General features: G+C 30.6%; 1 protein-coding gene across 3 annotated transcripts in view; it reads left to right on the top strand.

Moving 5' to 3' along the window:
* Dhod (dihydroorotate dehydrogenase 2) overlaps positions 1-21,911 on the top strand; it is a 33,841-nt gene that overhangs the window by 6,450 nt on the left and 5,480 nt on the right. For all 3 annotated transcript variants that reach the window (XM_075370500.1, XM_075370498.1, XM_075370497.1), the window contains exons 2-8: positions 894-968; positions 2,209-2,418; positions 5,084-5,283; positions 12,526-12,720; positions 14,562-14,745; positions 18,722-18,875; positions 19,916-20,075. In XM_075370500.1, the coding sequence (XP_075226615.1) occupies positions 945-968; positions 2,209-2,418; positions 5,084-5,283; positions 12,526-12,720; positions 14,562-14,745; positions 18,722-18,875; positions 19,916-20,075 (1,127 nt within the window). In that variant the 5' untranslated portion in view covers positions 894-944. The remainder of the gene's footprint in view (positions 1-893; positions 969-2,208; positions 2,419-5,083; positions 5,284-12,525; positions 12,721-14,561; positions 14,746-18,721; positions 18,876-19,915; positions 20,076-21,911) is intronic.

Below are 21,911 nucleotides of genomic sequence, written 5' to 3'. Positions count from 1 at the left end.
TTTTTATTTATCCCATGTAATGCCCGTAACTTTTTCTACATCATGCTATACTACTGTTTCTTTTCTAGACCCTCAATATCATTGAATTCTTCTATCTTTCCCTTGCTTCTTTTGTTTTCATCTGTAACTCAGTTTGATGTGATATATGCTGTTTCATTTTCCTTATTCATTTACCACCATCTTTCTTACAATTTCTTTAGCATTTTTGTTGTTAGCCTTGGTTTCTTTAATTAAAAAAGATTTTTTTTTTGTATTTAAAAAATAATGTACATTTTGTAAATATTTCTGTATGTTCTGATAAGCTGTTGATCATAGATCTCTGCAAAAACGCTTAATGTGAAAAAGAAGACAAGAATAAGTAGTAAGCTACATGATAGATTTTATAAATAATTATGTTTGTAAATATACAGATTTAGCAGTCATTTGGCCTGTTGCATTAATTAACATATTCACGATTACTATTTAAAATAAAACTATCTATGACTTCATTTCAGTTTATAGAATTAAAGTAGCCCCAACAATAAATCTAATAGGGATAAGTAAATGAAAGGAAAAGTATTGTATAAATGAAAATTGAAAATTAATATAAATAAGTACAAGGCTAAAAAATGTGTCAATATAATGTTAATGCAATGAATTTTTCACTCATATTTTGTCCAACATTGGCTCACTTATGTCAGGGTCAAGGTACCTGATGTTAGTTGTATGTAGTTAGATGTATTGGGATTAAAAGTTTTGTTCAGTATAGAGAGGATTGATGTATTGAATTAAATCGGTCGAGTGACTGATGAAAAATTTTATAAACTCTAGATAGTAATAATAACAATAACAAATTGCTTATTTTTGTTCTAATTATGATGACAAAAACCAGTTATTTGGATTTTATGTTGCAGATTGTACTGCATGACGATGGTTTAAATAATTGTTAAAAACCTCTTAGCAGCATGAGTCCAAGGCGCCTAGTGCTGGTATGTACAAACAATTTTTGTTGTGAAATAGTCTATTGTTAAAAAATTTAACATTCTTGATCCTCTTGAACATCTGCTTGAAATTTTATAAAGAAAAAGGTATGCTAAACAGTTGCTAAAATAAGTTGGAAAGTAAGAAAGACATATATACTATTTACTTAAAATCTAAAATCCATTATTATTAGTAGACGCTGAGAAAAAGTTTATAAAAACAGTAAATAATTAATTAACAATGATGAAATACATTTTAAAAAAATATTGAAGAAAATATAGTTTATACCCACAAGCAACATAAAACTAGTTTATCTAATAGTGTTTATGAAGTGAAAAATATAAACCACCATTGCTTGTCATTTTAGGCAGTCCAAACTGAAAATATAAGTTAATCTTTTATAAAAAAAATTTAATGTAATATTTTAGACATTGGGCTCTTATTCCTTTAAATTTCTGAATTGCTATTGATAAAGTTAGTTTTCTAACCATACTGTTTATTAGAAACATTTTACAAGAATCTTTATTTCTAATAAACAAATCTTGTGACCAGTTTCTAGGCAATATAGAGTTGCAGCTGATTTCTCAATCTAATTCCAGAAGCCAAATGATTCTTTTTTTCTAGCTTCAGTCTTTCTTTTAATTCGTCCTAAATGTCCAGAAATGCAGTTTTTGTCTAGAAATTAATTTATGCCCACTTTTTAGTTTTACTTTTTGCAAATCTAAGAACAGAAGTTATTGTTGCCATATTTCCTAAATATAGTCATAATAACATTGAAGTTTTGATTTTTTAAAAGTATTTGTTACATGATTGCTGTATGAAAGTATATAATTTTTATCCATTCTTTCTTTGAGATGGGACTGGAAGATATTATTAAAGAAGGTGTAAGATAATTGCAGTATGTGCATAATAAGGACTAAGCAATGAGGAATCTTAAGAAATTGTACCCTGAATGAAAGAATAATTATAATTTTTAAATAAAAATTTAGTAATCCAATAACCACCCTCATGTAATGTTTAATTACTGCAGAATGTATCCCAGGTGTTATTTCTATACCTTATTAGTACTGGTGTATATTGGGTGTTGTAATCTATGTATAATTTGAAGAAAATTGTTCCAGTTCTATGGTCACTTTTCCCCATACTTTTAATTGTGTAATGTCCCTGTAGGAAATTCTTTTAAGTAAATAGAAATATTATTTAGTGTAGTATTGCAAAGTGATGAAATTTGTATGGTTTCTTTTTTAGGAGCAGTTGAAAACTATGTTATATGTTTCTGCTGGAGGGTTTAGTTTGTTTTCAACATACAGCATTTACCAGGGCAATGAAAACTTTTATGAAAATATTATTTTGCCGCTAGCACATAAAATTGATCCAGAGACCTCGCATAAATTGGCAGTAACTGTATCAAAATATCAGTTGATTCCAAAAAGTAATTTCAAAGATCCTGCAGAATTGGTAATTATATGACTTTTTTTTGTTATTTATTAAGTAATTAAGTTTTGTAACTAAATTATTTATTAAAATGCATAAGTTCATTCTTATATATTAAACAAAATAGATTTATCTTGTATGTCAAATTATTAAAGTATTTTTGGCAAAAGGCTGGAAATACAGGGTGTTCATAAAGTCATTCCATGATTACAAAAAAAAAACTATTACAGTTGCAGCTGTGTGTTGTGGCAAAAGAAAGAAAAAAATATCAAGTTTTTCTTACCATGTCAATAAACCTCAACATGTGCACCTTTTGTTGCTTGTAAAATGTCTAACTGTTAATCAATTTCATGCGACATGTTGGTCAACATTTCTTTGGTAACACTAGCAACAGCTTCAGTTCTCCATCTCAATGTGTCCATATTAGGTACGGGCGGGTATTGTATGGACTCAATCCTTAACATAACCCCAGAGGAAAAACTCTAAGGGAGTTATGTCTGGTGATCATGGTGGCCAGGGATTGGACCGTCATGCCTAATCCATCTGCCATGAAATGATTTATTTAGAAAATCTCAAACTAGTAATCCCCAATGTGGTGGTGCGCCATCCTGATGGAAAACCACCCTTGATTGCAAGTCATTTGGTTGAGGTATAGCAAAGTGTTGCAGCATATCCAGGTTAATCTTAGCAGTTATTGGTTGTTCAATGAAAATGAAGGGACCAGTGATTCTGTTGTGCACCACACATTCACTTTAGGAGAATTTCTAATTTTTTCCCTGGTAAAGACAAATTTTCTGAGCTCCATATTCTTACATTATGACTGTTTACTTTCCCTAAGGTGTGCGAAATAGCCTTGTCTGAAAAAAAACATGCTGCAAGTACTCATTGTCGTTATCTTAGTCACAAAGGCAGCACGACAAGGGCAGTCATCTGGCTGTAATGTTGCAATATCTGAACTTTATACACGTGCAACCATAATTTCTTGTGTAAAATTTTGTGTACTGATCACAAGATGCATGACTGGTAGATTTGGAAGGACTATGTAGAAATGCTTGCTGCACAACCTCAGCCTTCCATTAATGAATGGCCACCCTGTTTGCGGAAGGTTAAACTTTGCATACCACACAATGATATTCTTGCTATCAGGTGCTGGTCATCCATAATCCCTTCTAAAATTTTGCTGCACAATAGTCTCTGATTTTGACTTCTGATACCACAGAACACATTGTGCTTTCTCCTGAATTAACGCCATTTATACAAAATTGATCATAGTGCCCTCCACTCTGCCAATACCTGCAACAAACCACTATAAAAAAACTTGGTAATTTTGTCACAATCCGCACAGCAGGAACTGTAATAGTTTTTTGTAATCATAGAAAGACTTTACGGACACTCTGTATAATATCACAGAAACCCTGTTTTCAAGTTATTTCTTTTAAATCACACGAGGAAAATAATAAATTCTATATTAAGTCTTATTCTTACCTGAATTACTATGGAGATTTACATCATGCTTCATTTTCCCTTTATCATCCCTCCCATATTGTGGTTTTTCAATAACAAATGATAACTTAAGCATGGATTGAAGTATTTTAATAAAATTAAAAAAAATATTAATGTCTATAGTTGTTTATATTTTTCTTTCCGGTGATAGAACTCTTGCTGCTGTAGCAGCATAGTTGTAAAGGGATAATTATGTGGTCTGATATTTTTTCACGCATAAAATTTGCCGAAAAAAGTAATATGGGTAACATTATGACCTCTTGTCTGATGAGGTCAAAAATCAGACCAAACCTGAAATGCATATATATATATGCAAGTTTTAAATTTTTTCTGTTATTGCGTTTTTGAGAATTTACAAAAATGTTTAGAAATAGTTTTGAATATCCCCTTTTCCTAAATCCAATTTATTTAAGTCTTTGGAATTTTAAATAGTTTTATAAATAATCTCATCATAGTAAAGCTTAATTTTCTTTCACCTCTATACAAAAGTTAAAAATTCAAAGTGACAAAACAAGTTTCCTCTTTGAATTTTGTCCAGAATTTAATGCCATCACTATCTCATATATAGAAATTTTTTGAGTTATTTTCAGAGACTTATGTTGAGCCACTCTGGAGATATTAATCAAAATACATGTATGTGCATACTTACACATGTGGAAATTTCTATAACATTTTTTCTGTTGAGGGCTCTTGAAACATTAAAATATCCAGATACTCTGAACCCAAAATTTTGGTCGACCTCTATACTTTCCCTCATATCTATGCTGCTCTCTTTCTCTTTCTCTCTCTCTCTATATATATATATATATATATATATATTATATTAATTTGATCAACCCAAGTACAGGATTAATAAAAAAAAATGTTATTTAGAGCAACTGATGATGTGAGGTACTCGCAAAGCGTTCTTGCTTGGATTATGGAATAAGGTAGGAATTAATATAATTTGTATAGTGCAGAGGAATATGATTTTTGAAAGGATTGATTTTAGAGAAAAAAATGTATATATATATATATATATACACACACACACACACACACACACACAAACAAAATTTCCGATCTTGCTTCATTTTCCCTTTGTATATATATATATATACACTATACTCGTATATTATAAATGTAATAGTGCTATAACATTAAATTGTATATTTTCTAATTGTTTTCTGATGAACTATTCTTTCAGTCAACAAATGTATGGCATTTGAATTTCAAGAATCCAGTTGGTGTTGCTGCAGGGTTTGATAAACAAGGTGAAGCTGTAGAAGGTTTGGACAAAGTTGGTTTTGGATTTGTAGAAATTGGATCTGTTACACCTGTACCTCAGTTGGGAAATGACAAACCTAGGGTATTCCGTCTCATAGAGAATTCAGCTATTATTAATAGGTGACAAATCTGGAATATAATATTGGATAATAACATCTTTAGTCTTCATTTAGTAATGTCTTTTTTTTACCACATAAGCTTGAAGCTTTTGTATGGGATTATGGAATGGGAAACTTTTATATTTGGTGAAAAATAACTGATATGGTAATTTTGTGTATGGAATTCTAACACAGATCCTTGAAAGGGTAAGATGCTACCACTCCATTGCAGAAATCAGGGTTTTACTTTTAAGTATTACTTGTTTTGTTCTATACTGCAATTCTGTTATTAAAATTTGTTATTGTATTAATCAATCTTATGTTAAAAAATAATAAAAATTCAATCTTGCTTATGTAAAATATAAATTATGTTACTTTCAGCCCTTGCTCATCCTTAGGGATGTCCCTCTAATTCAAGTAGTTAATGAATTAAAGCATTTTAAAATAATGCCATATATCACTCATTTTAATGTATTTGGCCACTGTCATTTATAATTGGTGTGGTTTATAATTTGATACAATAAATAATATCTGATGGTAAACAATAACCATGTATTCAAATTCATGTTATAACAATATTTGCTAATATCAGTCCTTTTGATAAAGGCAGTCATGGCCTGTTATTTTTCTAAATTTGCTACACAGTTTTTCATTTTACATAATCAGGAAGAGTGTTCTTTTCCTAAAATGATTTAATCCATCTTTTCCTGGTTATATATTATTGAAAGATTATAATCTTCTTTATAAAATGTTGTGTTATTAATATAAAGCTTTTTTTAATATTGGAGGAGGGGAAATTTCTAGCAGACCATATGCCTGCACAGATGGTAGTGTCCAGCTCACACCGACTAAAACCTCTCACACTCTACAGCATGCAAAGAACTGGACCTGCCATAAGCATAACAGATCTCCAGTGGGAGTTGCAGGATCACCTGTGAGAAAGGGGGCGGCAAGGAACTCAGTGGAGTCTCATGGGTATCAATGGAACACGTACATCCATGTCCAGGCCCTTACTCAGCCGATTTAACCCAGTCTAATCTAACTGATACAGATGCAGATGGACGTCCCCCCCCATCCTGTTTCCCAGCCCTCTTACCACAATGATGCTCCTCACCATTTTAGAGATCACATTCCATGTCTCCTAAAGGACGCCTCCTGTCCAGCCATATTCCAAGATAATTCACTATTTCTAACATAAAAAAAAAACGTAAAAAAAGTAATACGTACATAAAAAAACATAAAAAAAGTAATTGTGATGTCTGCGTTCATATTAATGTATCAAAAGGCAGTCATGGCCTGTAATTTATGTTATAATGTGGGCACAGCATTGTATGTTTTGGGTATAGCTCCTCAACATGTTCTTTTATTGTTTGAATGTAAAAATCATAAATAAATTTACATCTCTATTAATTACAATTTTATTAAATACTGGTTATTAACCCGTTGGCATTGACCTCAGTATCTTGTATGGACAACTTTCATGTTATGCCGTTGATCTCCATAAGAAATATCGACTACAGCATGACGTTCTTTGCAGTGTTCACATGTCTTCAAGGTCGAAGTTAGGTAGAATCTAACTGTGTAGCATTATAGCTGAAGTAATGAAGTTTGGTTTCATAAGTTGGTGACCCCATTAACGCCATTTTTATTTACAGTATTACATCATTATTGTTAGCATAATCTAAGACATAAAATCCCAGATATCATTTATCATTATATGTAATTCTATCCTTGTTAGTCTTCTCTAGTTTCAAATAATTGTAGAAAATTTATGGTCAACAAACATAGCAGCATGATCATAAATTACATGGTACTTTATAGGGCATACAGATATTCTTTTGTTCTGCTGTAGGGCCATATAAAACTTGCTTCTGAATCTGGGTTAGGCTCGCATTCAGTCTTCTGATCGACACCATGGCTTCCTCAAGTAAATCTTTGACTAAAGCTGATCTTGAGACAATTTTGAATGATTCCAATGAAAGTTTATTTTCTGATAATGACACTGACAGTGAAATTAGTGAAAATCATGAAGATGACATTGCAGTTGTTGATACTGCTGCTGATGAGAAAGATAGTGATGGTGAAATGAGTGTACAGGATGATCTCAATCGTCCAAATTATCGGGGGCAACGGGAGTTATTTGTTGGTAATTCTGGATCACAAAATGCTTCTGTTAATATAAATTCAATTGTGTTTGTATTCTTTTCGTTTTTTATGGAAGATTAGTAAATACCATTGTTATAGAAACAAACAGGTATGCCGAACAATTTATGAATGCAAGAGACAGACTTTTACAGGATGCATGTATTTTCTTGTAAAATCTGCATGACACTAATGAAGCTTGCCTGAATAAATTTATTTGAAGGTTTTGATCTTCAATTAGATGTGTGTGTTTATTTACAACATAGTGAAAATCATGTACTGTTTCCTTTTCTATATGACACTAATGATAGTGTAAGGCTGCAATAATTTTATCATACTGTAGAATTGAATAAAATTAGATCGTATGTAGAATTGTTCTTGCATTATATAATTAATATTAGCAGTAAAGAATCATTTATATGGCGATTTCGAATAGTTTTCATAGGGTAATAGCAAAAAACAAATAATACGAACAGAATAATAGCTATTTAATGATGATATTAACAATCTATGTACTTTTCTGTACATAATGCTGAAAATTTCATAAAAGTCCCACATTTTTTAGCTGCATTATACTAGTTTTAATAAAGATGTGCATCTTGTGCTGAAATTATTTAAATATCCTCTGTCTGTGGACTTTTTCACTCAGATCAGGATCAGTATTAAAAATTATCTAGTTTTGAGAAGATGGTATGGTGGATCTTAAAAATCAGTCTGCTAGTTCAGTCAATGGTACTTGAGATATTAAAGGTAAAAAAAAAATTGCACCCTGATGCTTTCTGAAAGCTGGGTATTAAAAGGCACAGTATGCTTCAAAAGCACATTTCCCATATTTGATGATTTTATTTCTAATTCAGTTATTATCTTTAAAATTTGGACCTGAATTAGGTTGTGTAGGTAAATTATATCAGCAGATCCTTGTGCTTATGTTGATTTAACAGTGAAGAGTAAGGATGTGTTTCATTTCTTTTTTTCCTCTACTATAGCTTACTTCTATAAATTTTTAGGTAGTACTAATGTATTGAATAGTGATGAAAAAATATAATTTTTTAACTGCCGTGTAAAATGTGTTATCTCCTTGCAAAGGGGTTAAGCCAAATCTTTTTATTGTTACATTGCTAATGGTATAGAACACATAGTACTATGAATAATAATTCTACGAGCTTCCAATTCACAGTTTTAATTATTATTGTGTTCAAGCTACAAACTAATAATTTTTGTATGGACAGCCGAATCTCATCCCAGTGACATCTAAAATTATTTTTTATTATGATAAACCCCCTCTAAAACAATTTTTTCAGTTCCTTCTCATTAATTTAACAGTAAATACCCCACGGTATGACAATACTCTGTTCAACAATAAACCTTGTTTGATTAAGTAGCTCAGTGTTAAAATTTTTCCTATTAGAACAATTTAGTCATTTTTTTATGATTAAATGTGTAACTTCCTCATCAAGTGTACAGCTATTCTGATCATAAAATTGTTTGCTTGCACATTATCTTATTAGTAGCATTCCATTAACAGCAGTTGATACTGAGTGTTTTGTTTTGTTTACAGTACTTTTTATTTTCTGGAGTTAAGTTAAAAAAGCTTTTATTGAAAAAAAGAGATCATATATTTTTAATATCTGATGAACTTGATTTTTTTTACAGTTATGGGATAGTTGAAATGAGATACCATAGTGCTTGTTTTCTAATTACAACATTTTTTTACACGTAGTGTAATTTTTTACTCTTATTACTGCCAAAAAGTAATAAATTGGCATATAGATTTTATCTTTTTATTATCGTGAGCAAATACACTGGCAGACATGATTTGACACTATCCTGTCATAAGCCAGTTTATTGGCTCAACAAAATTTTGTACCATTTCTCAACCTGTGGGGCACATCTCCTTAGGGGGGGGGGGGATAACACTAAATGAGGGGTGCGAGCATATTGAAAAGAAAATATTAAAAAAATTGTTAATTTACTAAAAGGAAAGCAAAACAAAATACATTCTGACATAATAAATAATAAAATACACATCTACACTTTTATAATACACTTATAAATAGGATTGTATCAGTACTGCACAATGAATTTAAATAATTAACTTATTAATACCAAATTAAAAACAAGTTTAATAATTATTAGTGACTCCCTTGGGCCTATCTTGCAGGGAAAAGATTTTCAAAGGAAGTTTTAATATTAGAAATAGACACTTTTAGGTCTTTTTTATATTTAGCTGAGATCTATATTTTGTCTTCAAAGCAGCCAGTGCAGAAAATCTGGTTTTGCAAAGGGTAGGATGTTGAAAATTGTAATAGTATACAAAATGCTCTTGTTTTCAGTGCACAAAACTCATCATCCACTTCTGCCCAAAATTCAAAGAGTGATCTATTACTAAATTGTCTTTTGATTTCACCACTTGCTGTGAAGTCTATGCAGCTTTCTTCTTTGGCAGTTGAGAGCCCTTCGGAAGTATTTTGAAATGAATCCGTAACACACTCATAACTTGCTGCCAAGTTGTATCAGCAAGAAAACACTTTTTTAAATTCTTTGCCAGCATGGCTAAATGATTTTCAATCGTTACAAAAACAACTTTCACACATTGTTCTTCAGCCTTGTAAGTTTTAACACGTTCATCCACATTTGCAAACATTTCTTGGTTTTTTTTTACTTTAAATTTCTGCTCTACAATTCAAATTTTCTACGAAAAGCATTAATTTTATCACTCGTGTCCAATATTTGCTCCTTGGAGTTGAAGATTCAAGGTATTTAATTTCTCGAAAATGTCAACCAGGTAGATCTAGTCCATCACAAATAAACATTTCAAACTTCTTGGCTTCCACTTGGTTTTCCTCCTCTAGAAAAATAGTGATTTCATCTCTTAATTCATAAACATGTTGTAAGAATTTCCCCCGTGATAACCATCTTGCCTTGCAATAAAATAGTAATGCTAAATGTACTGCACCCATGTCTTTACAAAATGCAGAAAAGATTCTTGATTTTAGAGGTCTCATTTTTATACAGTTTACTGGTTACAACTGTTGTTAGCACAATACTTGGACCAGGATTCATTTCTTTGGAAGCCAGAGCTTTTCTGTGGATCTTGCAATGTGTCCAGACACACTGCGGAGATTTTTGTTTCACAAATGCTTGTATGCTTTGGAATATTCCAGACATTAAACGAGCACCATAGGTGCATATTCTGACACAATTTTTCTACTCTATATGTTTGCCTTGTTTATAAAATCATCTAAGATAGCAAATAATGTGAGTGTTGTTGCTTTGAGTTCTATTGGCTTACAGAAAAGTAGTTCTTCTATTGTTGACATACCAACACAAAATTGAGCGTAGGCAATGAAATGAGCATCTTCATTGGTGTCTGTTGCTTCATAAAACTAAATTGAAAACAATTTGTCATGCAACTTCCTGAAAAATTGATACTGCACATTTTCAGCTATATCACCAATTTGACGGACAAAATATCATTTGATAGAGCTATGAACTGCAATTGTTTGCAAAATTATCTCCAAACATAGTTTCTACAATCTCAATTGCAGCTACCAATGGTGTGAGGCTTTTTGCATCTGGCTATTTTATATGAAACTTTGTTAAAGGCAAATAAAGCTTTTTCATTCACTGACAAAAGTGTTTTTAAAAATGATGCTTTTCAATGATTTTAATTTTAATTCGAAGAATTCTTGGGGTTTGTTAATGTACTCACTATGAAGCATTTTCAGATGGTGTTTAAGTTTATTAGGTTTCATGCTGTCTGCTGCCACAAATTTTGAGTAAATGACACACAGTGGCTTTTTTTCTGCATTTACTTCAGTACTGGTAAACCCAAAATTTAAGTATTCTTGAGAACATTTTCTTAATTTTATTTTTGGAATCATACTTGTTTGTGCACTTTTTGATGCTTTACTATCGTCTAATGCTCACTTACGCCCACTTAAAAATCTATCCATGATTCTGTATAAATATATTGGCGTGAATTTCAATTAATAGGCAAATTACAAAATACACATTCACAATAAATTTGATGACGATAGAAGGATCGACTTGACTGAGACTGGCTGGAATTGAACGAGGTTTAGCATTTATACACGTTTGCGCAGATGTTCCAGAATGTTTGAGATAAATTGATACTTCTCGTGAAGCCGCAAGAATATCTGATATAGTAGACGTAAGACAGAGAGCAATAGAGAGGCATTGATTCTGGTTTTGTCAATGCAGCAGGTCGGTGTTGCCAAAGATCAATAAATTTACTTATTCTTGGTAATATGAGTTGGTAATACTCTTTATTATTCTTGGTAATACTCATTATTATTATATGAGAGAGGGGGCGCAATGAAAATTATGATTGAAAATTGAATCGCAAATACTGAAGGGTTGAAAAATGCTGTTGTATCTCACTGTTTTTTTCATGTTATTTGCATCAATTACCATACAAATAAATGTGCTTCAAATGAATAAACCTTATATAAATAACTAAAGGACATGTTTTTGGCAAACAGGTGGAATTATTTTTTACCTAATTCTAATTAAACATTTTTAAATCATGCAATGGGTCCAGACACATTGCGGAGATTTTTGTTTCACAAGTGCTTTGTATACTTTGGAATCTTCCAGACATTGAACGAACACCATTGGTACATATTCTGACACAATTTTTCTACTTTATGTTTACCTTGTTTATAAAATCATTTAAGATAGCAAATAATGAAAGTGTTGTTGTTTTGAGTTCTATTGGTTTGCAGAAAAATAGTAAACTAGCTAGATGTAAAAAGCCTCATACCATTGGTAAAGAGCTTATTTTACTAGCTACAATTGAGATTGTAGAAACTATGGAGATAATTTTGCCCGTCAAATTGGCGATATAGTGGTCATGTCCATTTTTTATTAGATCTTCAATGGTTATTTTGAATACCATATTTATATAGAAAGAAGTCTTGCTAATTATGTATATATATATATATATGCAGATATTAAGCCAGTGTAAATGTATATATTATATATGTGTATTATGAATACATTACAGTAATATTATACATACATTAGTAAGTAATTAATAATATACATTATAATATATATATATAATATTTTTGAATTGGTGTAACTTTTTTTGTTGCAGATATGGCTTTAATAGTGAAGGTCATGATGTTGTTTATGATAGGTTACAAGACTTAAGGGAAAATAAAAAATTTGTTGGAATTGTTGGTGTAAATCTTGGTAAAAATAAAAATTCACAAAATCCAGTTGATGATTATGTTAAAGGTGTTCAAAAGTTTGGCAGTGTTGCAGATTACTTGGTTATTAATATTTCAAGGTCAGTATTGTGACTAGTAATGCAAAATGAATTATTGTGGTGTTTATTTATTTATTTTTTTAAATTTACATTTACTGGTATTAATGATACAAAAAGTAATTGCTTAATATTAGTAATGGATATTTATTATTTTTGGAACCGTAATTGTACATTTTTTGTATTATTAGCTTTGTAAGTCACTTTCTGTCCAGATATTTTTGAGTAGTATTTTTTACATTTTTCATACCATCTTCAAGAATTTTATCACACTCAGATTAAAACAATACAATACATATATATAAAATAATATCCAACTGTAGCTGACAATCAAAATTTTGAAATGCCCTTTTCAGTTACTTTGGGAATAGTCATACTTGTTGCAAAGACTGAAAATAATGAAAGCCCCAGTATGCGTTTATCCTAAAATTTAGTGGCTATGGTTTTCTCAGAACTAGTCAGTGTCTTTTTTCCTTGTAATCTTCAGTCAGCTTTTGAGGACTCATTTTCTGTGTACTCAAAACATTTATGAACATGTACTCAAAACATTTATCAGATTGTATTATATTAAAGACTTTATTTTTTATTTTTAAGTGATAAATGATGAGATTCTTCTTAGTGAGTGGGACAGAATCTAATGATGTGGAAACTTGATTCTTAATTTATTTTTCATACTAACATTTATCTTAAATTATAAATTAAGCATTTTATTTACAAGAATACAGAAGACTGTTTATTTAGAAAGTTTCTCATTAATATAAGTAGAATAGACCTCAAGTAACCATGAGAATGGTATGTTGAAAGACTTACAAATTTATCAGTTTAAACTCATGACACCATTTTTACTCAAAATGTGAAATTGTGCAGTCATATGCAAGCCATAAATAGCTTTTAAATTTTGTAATGTTAAGTGTCATGAGTTTTTTTTTTAGTTTTTATAAGTAAACAACTGTATTCACTCTTGAGAATGAAGCATTAATTACTTAGTTATATAGAGTACCAAACTTCTAGTTCAAGAAAGTAAAGGATAGTGTAAGGTAAGTCTTTTTTAAGGTTTGAAATTTGTGTCAGCAATGGCCACAAACCTGCAACTCTTTGCAGGTTGCAAGACACAGTTGCTATTTAATTTCATTATTTATTTTTTTTTTTGGAAGAAATAGAGTACTTAGGCTTGATGGAGTCATTAATAGTCAAATATTAAATGAAATAAGGGCTGGTTTATATATTTGTTAGAAGAAAAATGAGTCTTGACAAGATTTTCTTAGGACATTTAAGATAATTCATAATTTTTGGATGTTTTTCAGATTTACTTACATATTTTTTTAAACTTCAAGCTTTCTTGTTGTGTATTTTAGGAAACTAAAACACTTTAATATAATTTAAATTGCTGAGGGACATATGGCGCATCCTAGGAAATAATACGATTGTATTAGACTGGGTATTAGTACTTCTAAAAAAAAATTAGTATACTTAACAAGATTTAACCCGTCAAAATTTGGATACTATTTTACTATCCTCGTTTTCACATATTATTCTAATTTGTTGCGTTTATTTTAGTTTTAAATTTTTTCTTATTATTATCTTAGTTTTCATTTTAACTATATTTTGCCAATATTTTAATATCCGTGAAGAAGTCTGTTATTATTATTTTAACACGGACGATGATAATGTGAAAGTGTTTTACACCTCCCCTCCCAAAAAAATTTAATTAAAAGGATATTGTTTTACAGTTTATGTGATTGAATTTTATTCTCTAATTTCAAAACTTTCACATGCTAAAACTGCATGAAAATTAAAATACTTTTGCAATAAAAGTAAAAATTATTTTTAAGTAAATTAATTTTTTAATAAAAAATTGATTTCAGTCCAAATACACCTGGTTTAAGAGACTGGCAAGCAAAGGATCAGTTACATAATTTATTAGGTAATATAATTGAGGCTAGAAACAAAGTTAATCGACATCCTCGGCCATTGTTACTTTTAAAACTTGCTCCTGACCTTACAAAACAAGAATTAGAAGATATCTCACAAGTTATCTGTGATGCTAAGGTTTGTTATTAAAATCATTTTTTATAAGTTAAAAATATAAAGAGGACTTTAATGTTTTAGATATGTATAGGCTGTCTGAGAATTATCTGAACAACTTTGGTGTCTTATTACAAAAAAAGTAATAGTCCTATCAATGAATAGATGGGCTCTCCTTAACAGGTCACTGATAAAGTTCCCTCAATAAATACTAGAGAGTGCTGTGATGCATATGTAACCGCATGCGTCAGTCACCATGAATCCATGGATGAAAGTATGATGCAAAACAAAATCAGGTACACAAGCTCAACTCAATTTTAGAACTCTTTATAACTTAGAGCCACCCTGTAGAACAAGTAATCATTCATGGTATGACAAATTTAAAGACACTGGGAATGCTGAATGTAAGAAGGGTGCAGGCAGGCCTAGAACATCGGATGAAAAATGAGATCATTCATCAGTCTTTTATTCACAGCCCTGGGAAGTCGACTTCCATGATCTACTGTTCACTATGTTTTGAAGAAAAGATTAAAATTGCATCCTTATTAATAACAAATATTGCAGCATATTAGAAGCATATTTATAGCAGTGCGATCTTGATTGCACTACTAGAAAGCTGCTTTGAAAATGATTGAAAGAATTGAAAATGATGTTTGTTACCTGTATTTCATGTTTTTGGAAAAGTAAACACTTCAAACACTTGGTAAAAGTGTTTGAATATGGAATAGATCAGAGAACCCACGTGTTACACTTGACCATATTAGAGTTAGCCCAAAAATTAATGTTTGGTGCGGACGGCTTCATGATCGTGTGATTGTACCTTTTTTCTTTGCGGAAACAGCAGTTATCTGTCTGGACTTGTTAGAAGGCTTTGTTTACCCTCGGCTTGAAGAATTGCAATCCAAAATCGTATTCCAACAGGACTGAGTGCTGCCACATTGGGGTTTATTAGTGTGTGAATCCCTCAGCAACACATTTCCAAATCTCTGAATTGAACATGATGGACCAATTGCTTGGCCATCTTGATTACCGAATATAACTCCATATGAATTTTTCGTATGGGCTTTCATCAAGGATAATGTACATAAAACTCATAAAATGAATATTGATGACCTTAACGAGAGGATTGTTAACTCATTCAAATTAGATTGGAGATGTTACAATGAATATGGCATGAAATTGATTACCAGTTGGATATTTTGCAGATTACTAATGGTACACAAATAATGTCTTTGATTACAGGTAAAAAAAAACCTTTCAGTTTTAATGTTTCTAAATTCATAGAATCTGTTTTTTATCTTAATAAATAAATTATTTGCTCAATATCAAAGTTGTTTAAATAATTCTTAGACATCTGGTATTGTTTGAGACACCTTAGTGTGTAAAATTAAACAATTTTTTATCATTTTTTTAACAAGATAGTCCTATTGATGTTTTTAGTATATTATTATATGTTTATCTGATTATACCATTAAATTTGAGATATTTTATTGTGGTATGCAGCAATTCTAGAGTTAAATAATAATTACTGCCTCTGAGTAGTATTTGGTAGTATGCAGTACCAATTGGGTGAAACAGAGACCTGCTTACTATGTATATTATAGATTAAAATAAAAAAAAAAACACAAATGAAAATAGAGATAGTTTTAAAGCATTACAAAAAGTGAATTCTGTATCATATTTATTAAAAAAATAAAAACCATTAGGCAAGACAATATAATTCTCACTGGAAAGTCTTAAGTTGAAATTAATAGTAATAGATTAGCCAAATAAAGTCTCTTCTCAGATTGGTCATCATTCTGTGTTCCACTTCCCTTGTATATGTTTGGTTAAGATAACAATTTTTGTCAAGATAAGACAGATAAGTCAGATAACAAATATCCTAACCCATTGGGTTGGTCTAGTGGTGAATGCATATTTACAAATCAGCTGATTTGGAAGTCAAGAATTCCAGTGTTCAAGTCCTAGTAAAGTCAGTTATTTTTATACGGATTTGAATACTAGATCATGGATACTGGTGTTATTTGGTAGTTGGGTTTTCAATTAATCACACATCTCAGAAATGGTCGACCTGAAACTGTACAAGAGTACACTTTGCTTACACTCATACATATCATACTCATTCATCCTCTTAAGTAATACCTGGCAGTAATTCCGAGAGGCTAAACAGGAAAAAGAAAGGAAGATAACAAATATCCATTGTAACAAAATATTACTTACTAATTCCTCTACATCTAATTACTGTTTCACAATAAAATGATATGTTTATTTTTATTTAGATTTATAAATGAGCATTCATCTTTGCTGAGTTATGGTAAACTATTGTAAGAATAATTTAGAATTTATCTTTTGTAAAATCTTCTTTTATTTACGTGACATTTATAAAGAAATTTCTTATGACATATTTAATGTACACTTTGTTCGAGACATTTTTTACAAAATACTTTTCTACAGTTTTTTGATGTTGAGATATTTATTGTAAATTTACATGAATTGTATTCCCTCCTCATATAATTGAAAATACCTTTATTAATCCATTTTTAAGTAGTAACCTTCCAACATTAATGCAGTACATCTAATCATCTGTAAAGAGCTGAAAGTTGGTCAACTGGTTTAACTTATTTACACACTCTTAAGATTAAGTTATTCTTTCTTTTTTGGTCTCTTAAAAAATTTGAATTTGATTACGGAATTTCGATAACAAACTAGAAGTTGTAGAGTAATATTGTAATTATAGTAAAATACAAAGTAAGTAAACAGTGAATTACTGGTCGATTATGGATAAATTATTATTAGTAATAGTAGTAAGAGACTGGAGAATTCTTATGCGCTTATTCTATAGCACCATAGAAAGAAGAAATATCATCCTGGTGAATTCCCTGACCATTTTCAAAAACTTGTCCTATTGACCACTTTTTTTATATTTAAAGGTAGAAGATTAAAACATTTTGGAGCTAAATATGAGTAAAAGTTTTTTAATAAATCATTAATCTACGTCTAGGTGCAAATTTATCCAACACATTCCTTAATACTTGAATTTCTTTCTCTTTTATTTCTACAGAAAATCATTCAGTTATGAGTTGAGCCATCTTTTAATTTCCTGTTGTAGTATTGTTTCTTGAATACCGTAAACCCAGAAGTATTTTCGCTGATTCTCCTTAACCTTATTGGGTTCATATTTATAAATGACATTATTTGTTTGAGGTTTTTCTAATTTAGAAAATCTTTTTCTTACAAAACTGTTGATATCTGAATTAGATTCGGTCATCTATGTTTCATCACCTTTCATCATAACTGTGTTTGGTGTTGAAATACATCTCACAATTTAAAAAAAAGGAAAGGAGAAGTTTACGAAAGCATTTCCTTGTTTTGTGATACATTCTTATATATTTAATTTGTTTAGTATCTAAGCTTATTACTTTTTGAACAGATCTTTTGGTAGACATTTTTTTAACATTTTCATGCAGTAAAAACTTTAAAACTTAAGGGGAAAGTATTATGATGTGCTTTATAACTGGCTTTAGTAAGTACCTAATTTTCTATGATAAAAAAGACCAGCAAAACATTTTTCCATTTGATCACGCATTACACCTTTTCCAAAATTTTGAGTAGCATGATTAGCTTCAAATTAATTTCTTGCTTTCAGAAAATTAATAATACATGTCACAATTTACTTCCAGCAAAGTAATTTTAATGAAGCTGCATTAAAATATGTTCTACTTTTGTGCATTGTGTTGTGAAATGCAATTTGTTATTAAAAAAGGTTGAAGTGCTTTTTGGTTGTTTTTCTATTAAAAGCAGTATTAGGTAATTACAGTTATTTTAACGTGAAATTTTCTGACATAAATGAAATCCCAGATTAGTTAACAGATCTTGTTGCTACAAGATTTAATAAATATTTGTTACATAAGATATACTGTCATTATCTGTTATTAACATTTTACATTCCAGTCACTCACATTTTAATTTCTACACATTTATTCAGCAATTCTTTTTATAGTGCAGTGTTGATGGTTTAGTAATTTCAAATACAACAATAAAAAGAGATCCAAGCCTTATTGGTCCCCATGCTCAAGAATCAGGTGGATTAAGTGGAATACCTCTGGCAAATAAATCTACTGAAATGATTTCTGATATGTATAAACTTACTAAAGGTATGTAAAAAAAAAGTTGATGTTAATTAGTAATCTGAAATTTACTAGGAGACAAAAGTTTTGTTTCTCAGTTATTTATGATTGAAATTATTTACTTTTAGTTTGATCTCTGTTTTGTGTTTCTGTTAACTATTTGTGCAAATACTGAACTTCTGTGTAGTTTTGTATGTTTTTATTTAAATTATATAAATTTTTTAAATATCTATTTAAGTTATGCTTATAAATCTTTGAACTAAACCTTAATTTTAACATAATCTTTTATCAATATTGAGGAACTTGATTTAATGAAATGTTTGGTGGTGTGATTGTCATTTGATTCTAATCTTTGAGTGATAAATAAAAGTTGACATCTTTCTGCTGCTGACCTTACAAAAATGTTTTGAATTTTGAGATGTTTAGTAACTTTTTGAGATGTTATGCTGTTATTTTATCACAGCATAAAGGCTTTAATGGTGGACAGGTACTTGATGGCATTCAGCGGCCTAGGCGTGGCAGCAAATTGCTGTCTTTGATGAGATAAATTTAATTATTGTTAATCATATATGTTTTAGTAGTTAACAGGGTGTGCCTACCCATTTTAATGATATATGACAAATGGGCGGTGAACATGCAATCGAATGGTGTATGATACCATGCTTATTCCTTTCATGCTTTCAGGTTAACTCTAGGAGCTAGTTAGGACACTGGTTGCTAAACTGCTTCCAGGCTCAGTAGCCATTTGTAGCACAGACATTTGGTCTTATGTTTTAAGGCGACCAAATGGTGGCGGAAGAAATGCCAAGCAAATCAATATATCACAGCATAAAACTGCTAAAAGAAATTCTCTTAATTTTAAAAGTTAGCATAGGTTATACAAGTGTAGTAATTCTCATACTTGAGTAAGTTTATTCACTTCAGTTGTATAATTTTGTTTTGAATTTATTCCTTTGTTTTGATAGAAAGATAGATTATGTTTTATTACTTTATTGCTTCCTAATTGTATTTACAAAAATACTCTTTGTATTAGGTTTTTCTTATCTTAACTATTTATCTTATTAAAGGAAAAATTCCAATCATTGGTGTTGGAGGAATCTTCACTGGTAAAGATGCATATGACAAAATAAAAGCTGGCGCCAGTCTAATACAGTTTTATACTGCATTTGTTTACCATGGCCCTCCACGAGTCACACGGATCAAGAAAGAATTGCATCAACTTTTACTGTAGGTATTATTATTATTCCTAATAATTTTTAACAAACCTTTGTTTACATTAGTGTTTGTTAATTTGGATTATGTTTTTAGTGGTTATACATAATTATTACATACATAGTAGAAATTCTTTTAAGTTGTACATTGTACTTCTTAAGTCAAAAGTAGGGATAAGAAAAGATTGAATGTCTTAATTCAGACACATTTATCAGAGTTTAATCAATTGTTTTTCCGAGTAGGATAAACTTGTTATTTGAGTTGCTGATTTTGTATGACATGGTGGAGTCTGATCAGGGTTTATAGTAATCTTGTTTTTTTGTAATTACAGTGACTGAATGAAGATGCATTTTATTATTTATATTGAAAAGAATGTTGCACAGGGGAACTAGGAAATTTTTGGTATATGATGGAACAAATAATCACAGATTGTTTGTTACAAGTTAGTGCATGTTTAGACAGTTCCCAATCTGCACTACAGCTCTAGTCACTGCATCAGTGTCATTTGCCTTTTAGCTGCGTTAGTGAGAAGAGGTAGTGATGTTGTCATGGTTAAAAATTGAATATCGGGCAATTTTGCATGTTGATCAATGTTAAGAGGAAATGATTCCTGTGCTTGGAGAAGATTGTTTCTGACTGTATAACTTATTTAGGTGGTATCCAGAGTCCGGAAAAGAAAATTTTGGCTTTGAGGACAGTCCAAGGCTGAGTTGACTTTCTTTGTGTGTGACTGAGGGAAACACTGCTGCAATACAAAAAATTCTTGTTACTTATAACAAACAGAAGTATTCTTGGGCAATAATGCACCAGCACTTGTACTATTCTACAAGATCACCTTTAAGTTATTAGGCTTTGTACTCTTTGGATTCCGGGTAACTTGACCGATGATCAGATAGCACATCGTGCTTCATGGTACCATGAAATGCTGAAAATGTATTGGAAAAGTAATTGGAAATCTCCCTATATGAGCAGCATAATAACAGGTGACAAAACTTGGCTGTACTTGGCCCAGAACAAACTGTGGGTGATTGTTGATGAGGAGAAACCCAATGGTTGTTCAAAGATCCAGTTCAGTGAAGAAGAGAATGGTGGCCATATTTTTTAATATGAGAGTAGTTTTAGAGTAAGTTGTTAGAAACTCTGAAGACAGTTACAGGGAAGTGGTGTATACATAGGAATGTCTGCCTAAAGTTGTCAAAGCTTTCTTTCAAGAAGCTGAACTCAAAGATGGACACATGGCTTTTTTACCTCGATAATGCTCTAAAGTTTGTTTGGAGTTTTTAGTCAGCACTGGAATAAACTTGTAGAGCAACCTTCCTACAGTCCTGACCTTGCTCAATGTGACTTCGTGCTGTTCCCTCAAGTGAAGAACAGACTGAAAGGGAGGCATTTTACAAGCAATGTGACTTTTTAAGGGCTTGGAACAATGAGTGTGCCCAGATCTCAGACGACAACATGGAAGGATTTCTTTGAAGACTGGTTTTGAAGGATGGAGAAGCATATAATGTGTAGTGGGTCTAAATTATTTTGAAAAATTAAAAAAGTAAGTCATACAGTACTCACATGCATGTGTGTATGTATGTGTGTGTGCACACACACACACACACACACATATATATATATATAATTCTCTTGAATTTTTTTTTTCAGTCACCTTCATTAACACTTTGTAGTGTTAATGAGGGAAACATTTCAGAAGTCATTACGTGAATTAAATTTTACATAAGTTAAGGAAAGTTTATAGAAAATCTATTGATAATCAGATATGTACTTAATTTAAAAGTATATTATTGAATGCTTGTCAAATTGAAATTAAAAGTGAATGATTTTTTTTTAAATTTCTGTAAGCTA

This window comes from Lycorma delicatula, chromosome 7, assembly GCF_047948215.1.
Source record: "Lycorma delicatula isolate Av1 chromosome 7, ASM4794821v1, whole genome shotgun sequence".
In the NCBI taxonomy this organism is placed as follows: Eukaryota; Metazoa; Arthropoda; class Insecta; order Hemiptera; family Fulgoridae; genus Lycorma; species Lycorma delicatula.
The sequence above is the reverse complement of the archived record's forward strand: the minus strand, read 5'-3'. Positions and strand labels throughout refer to the sequence as shown.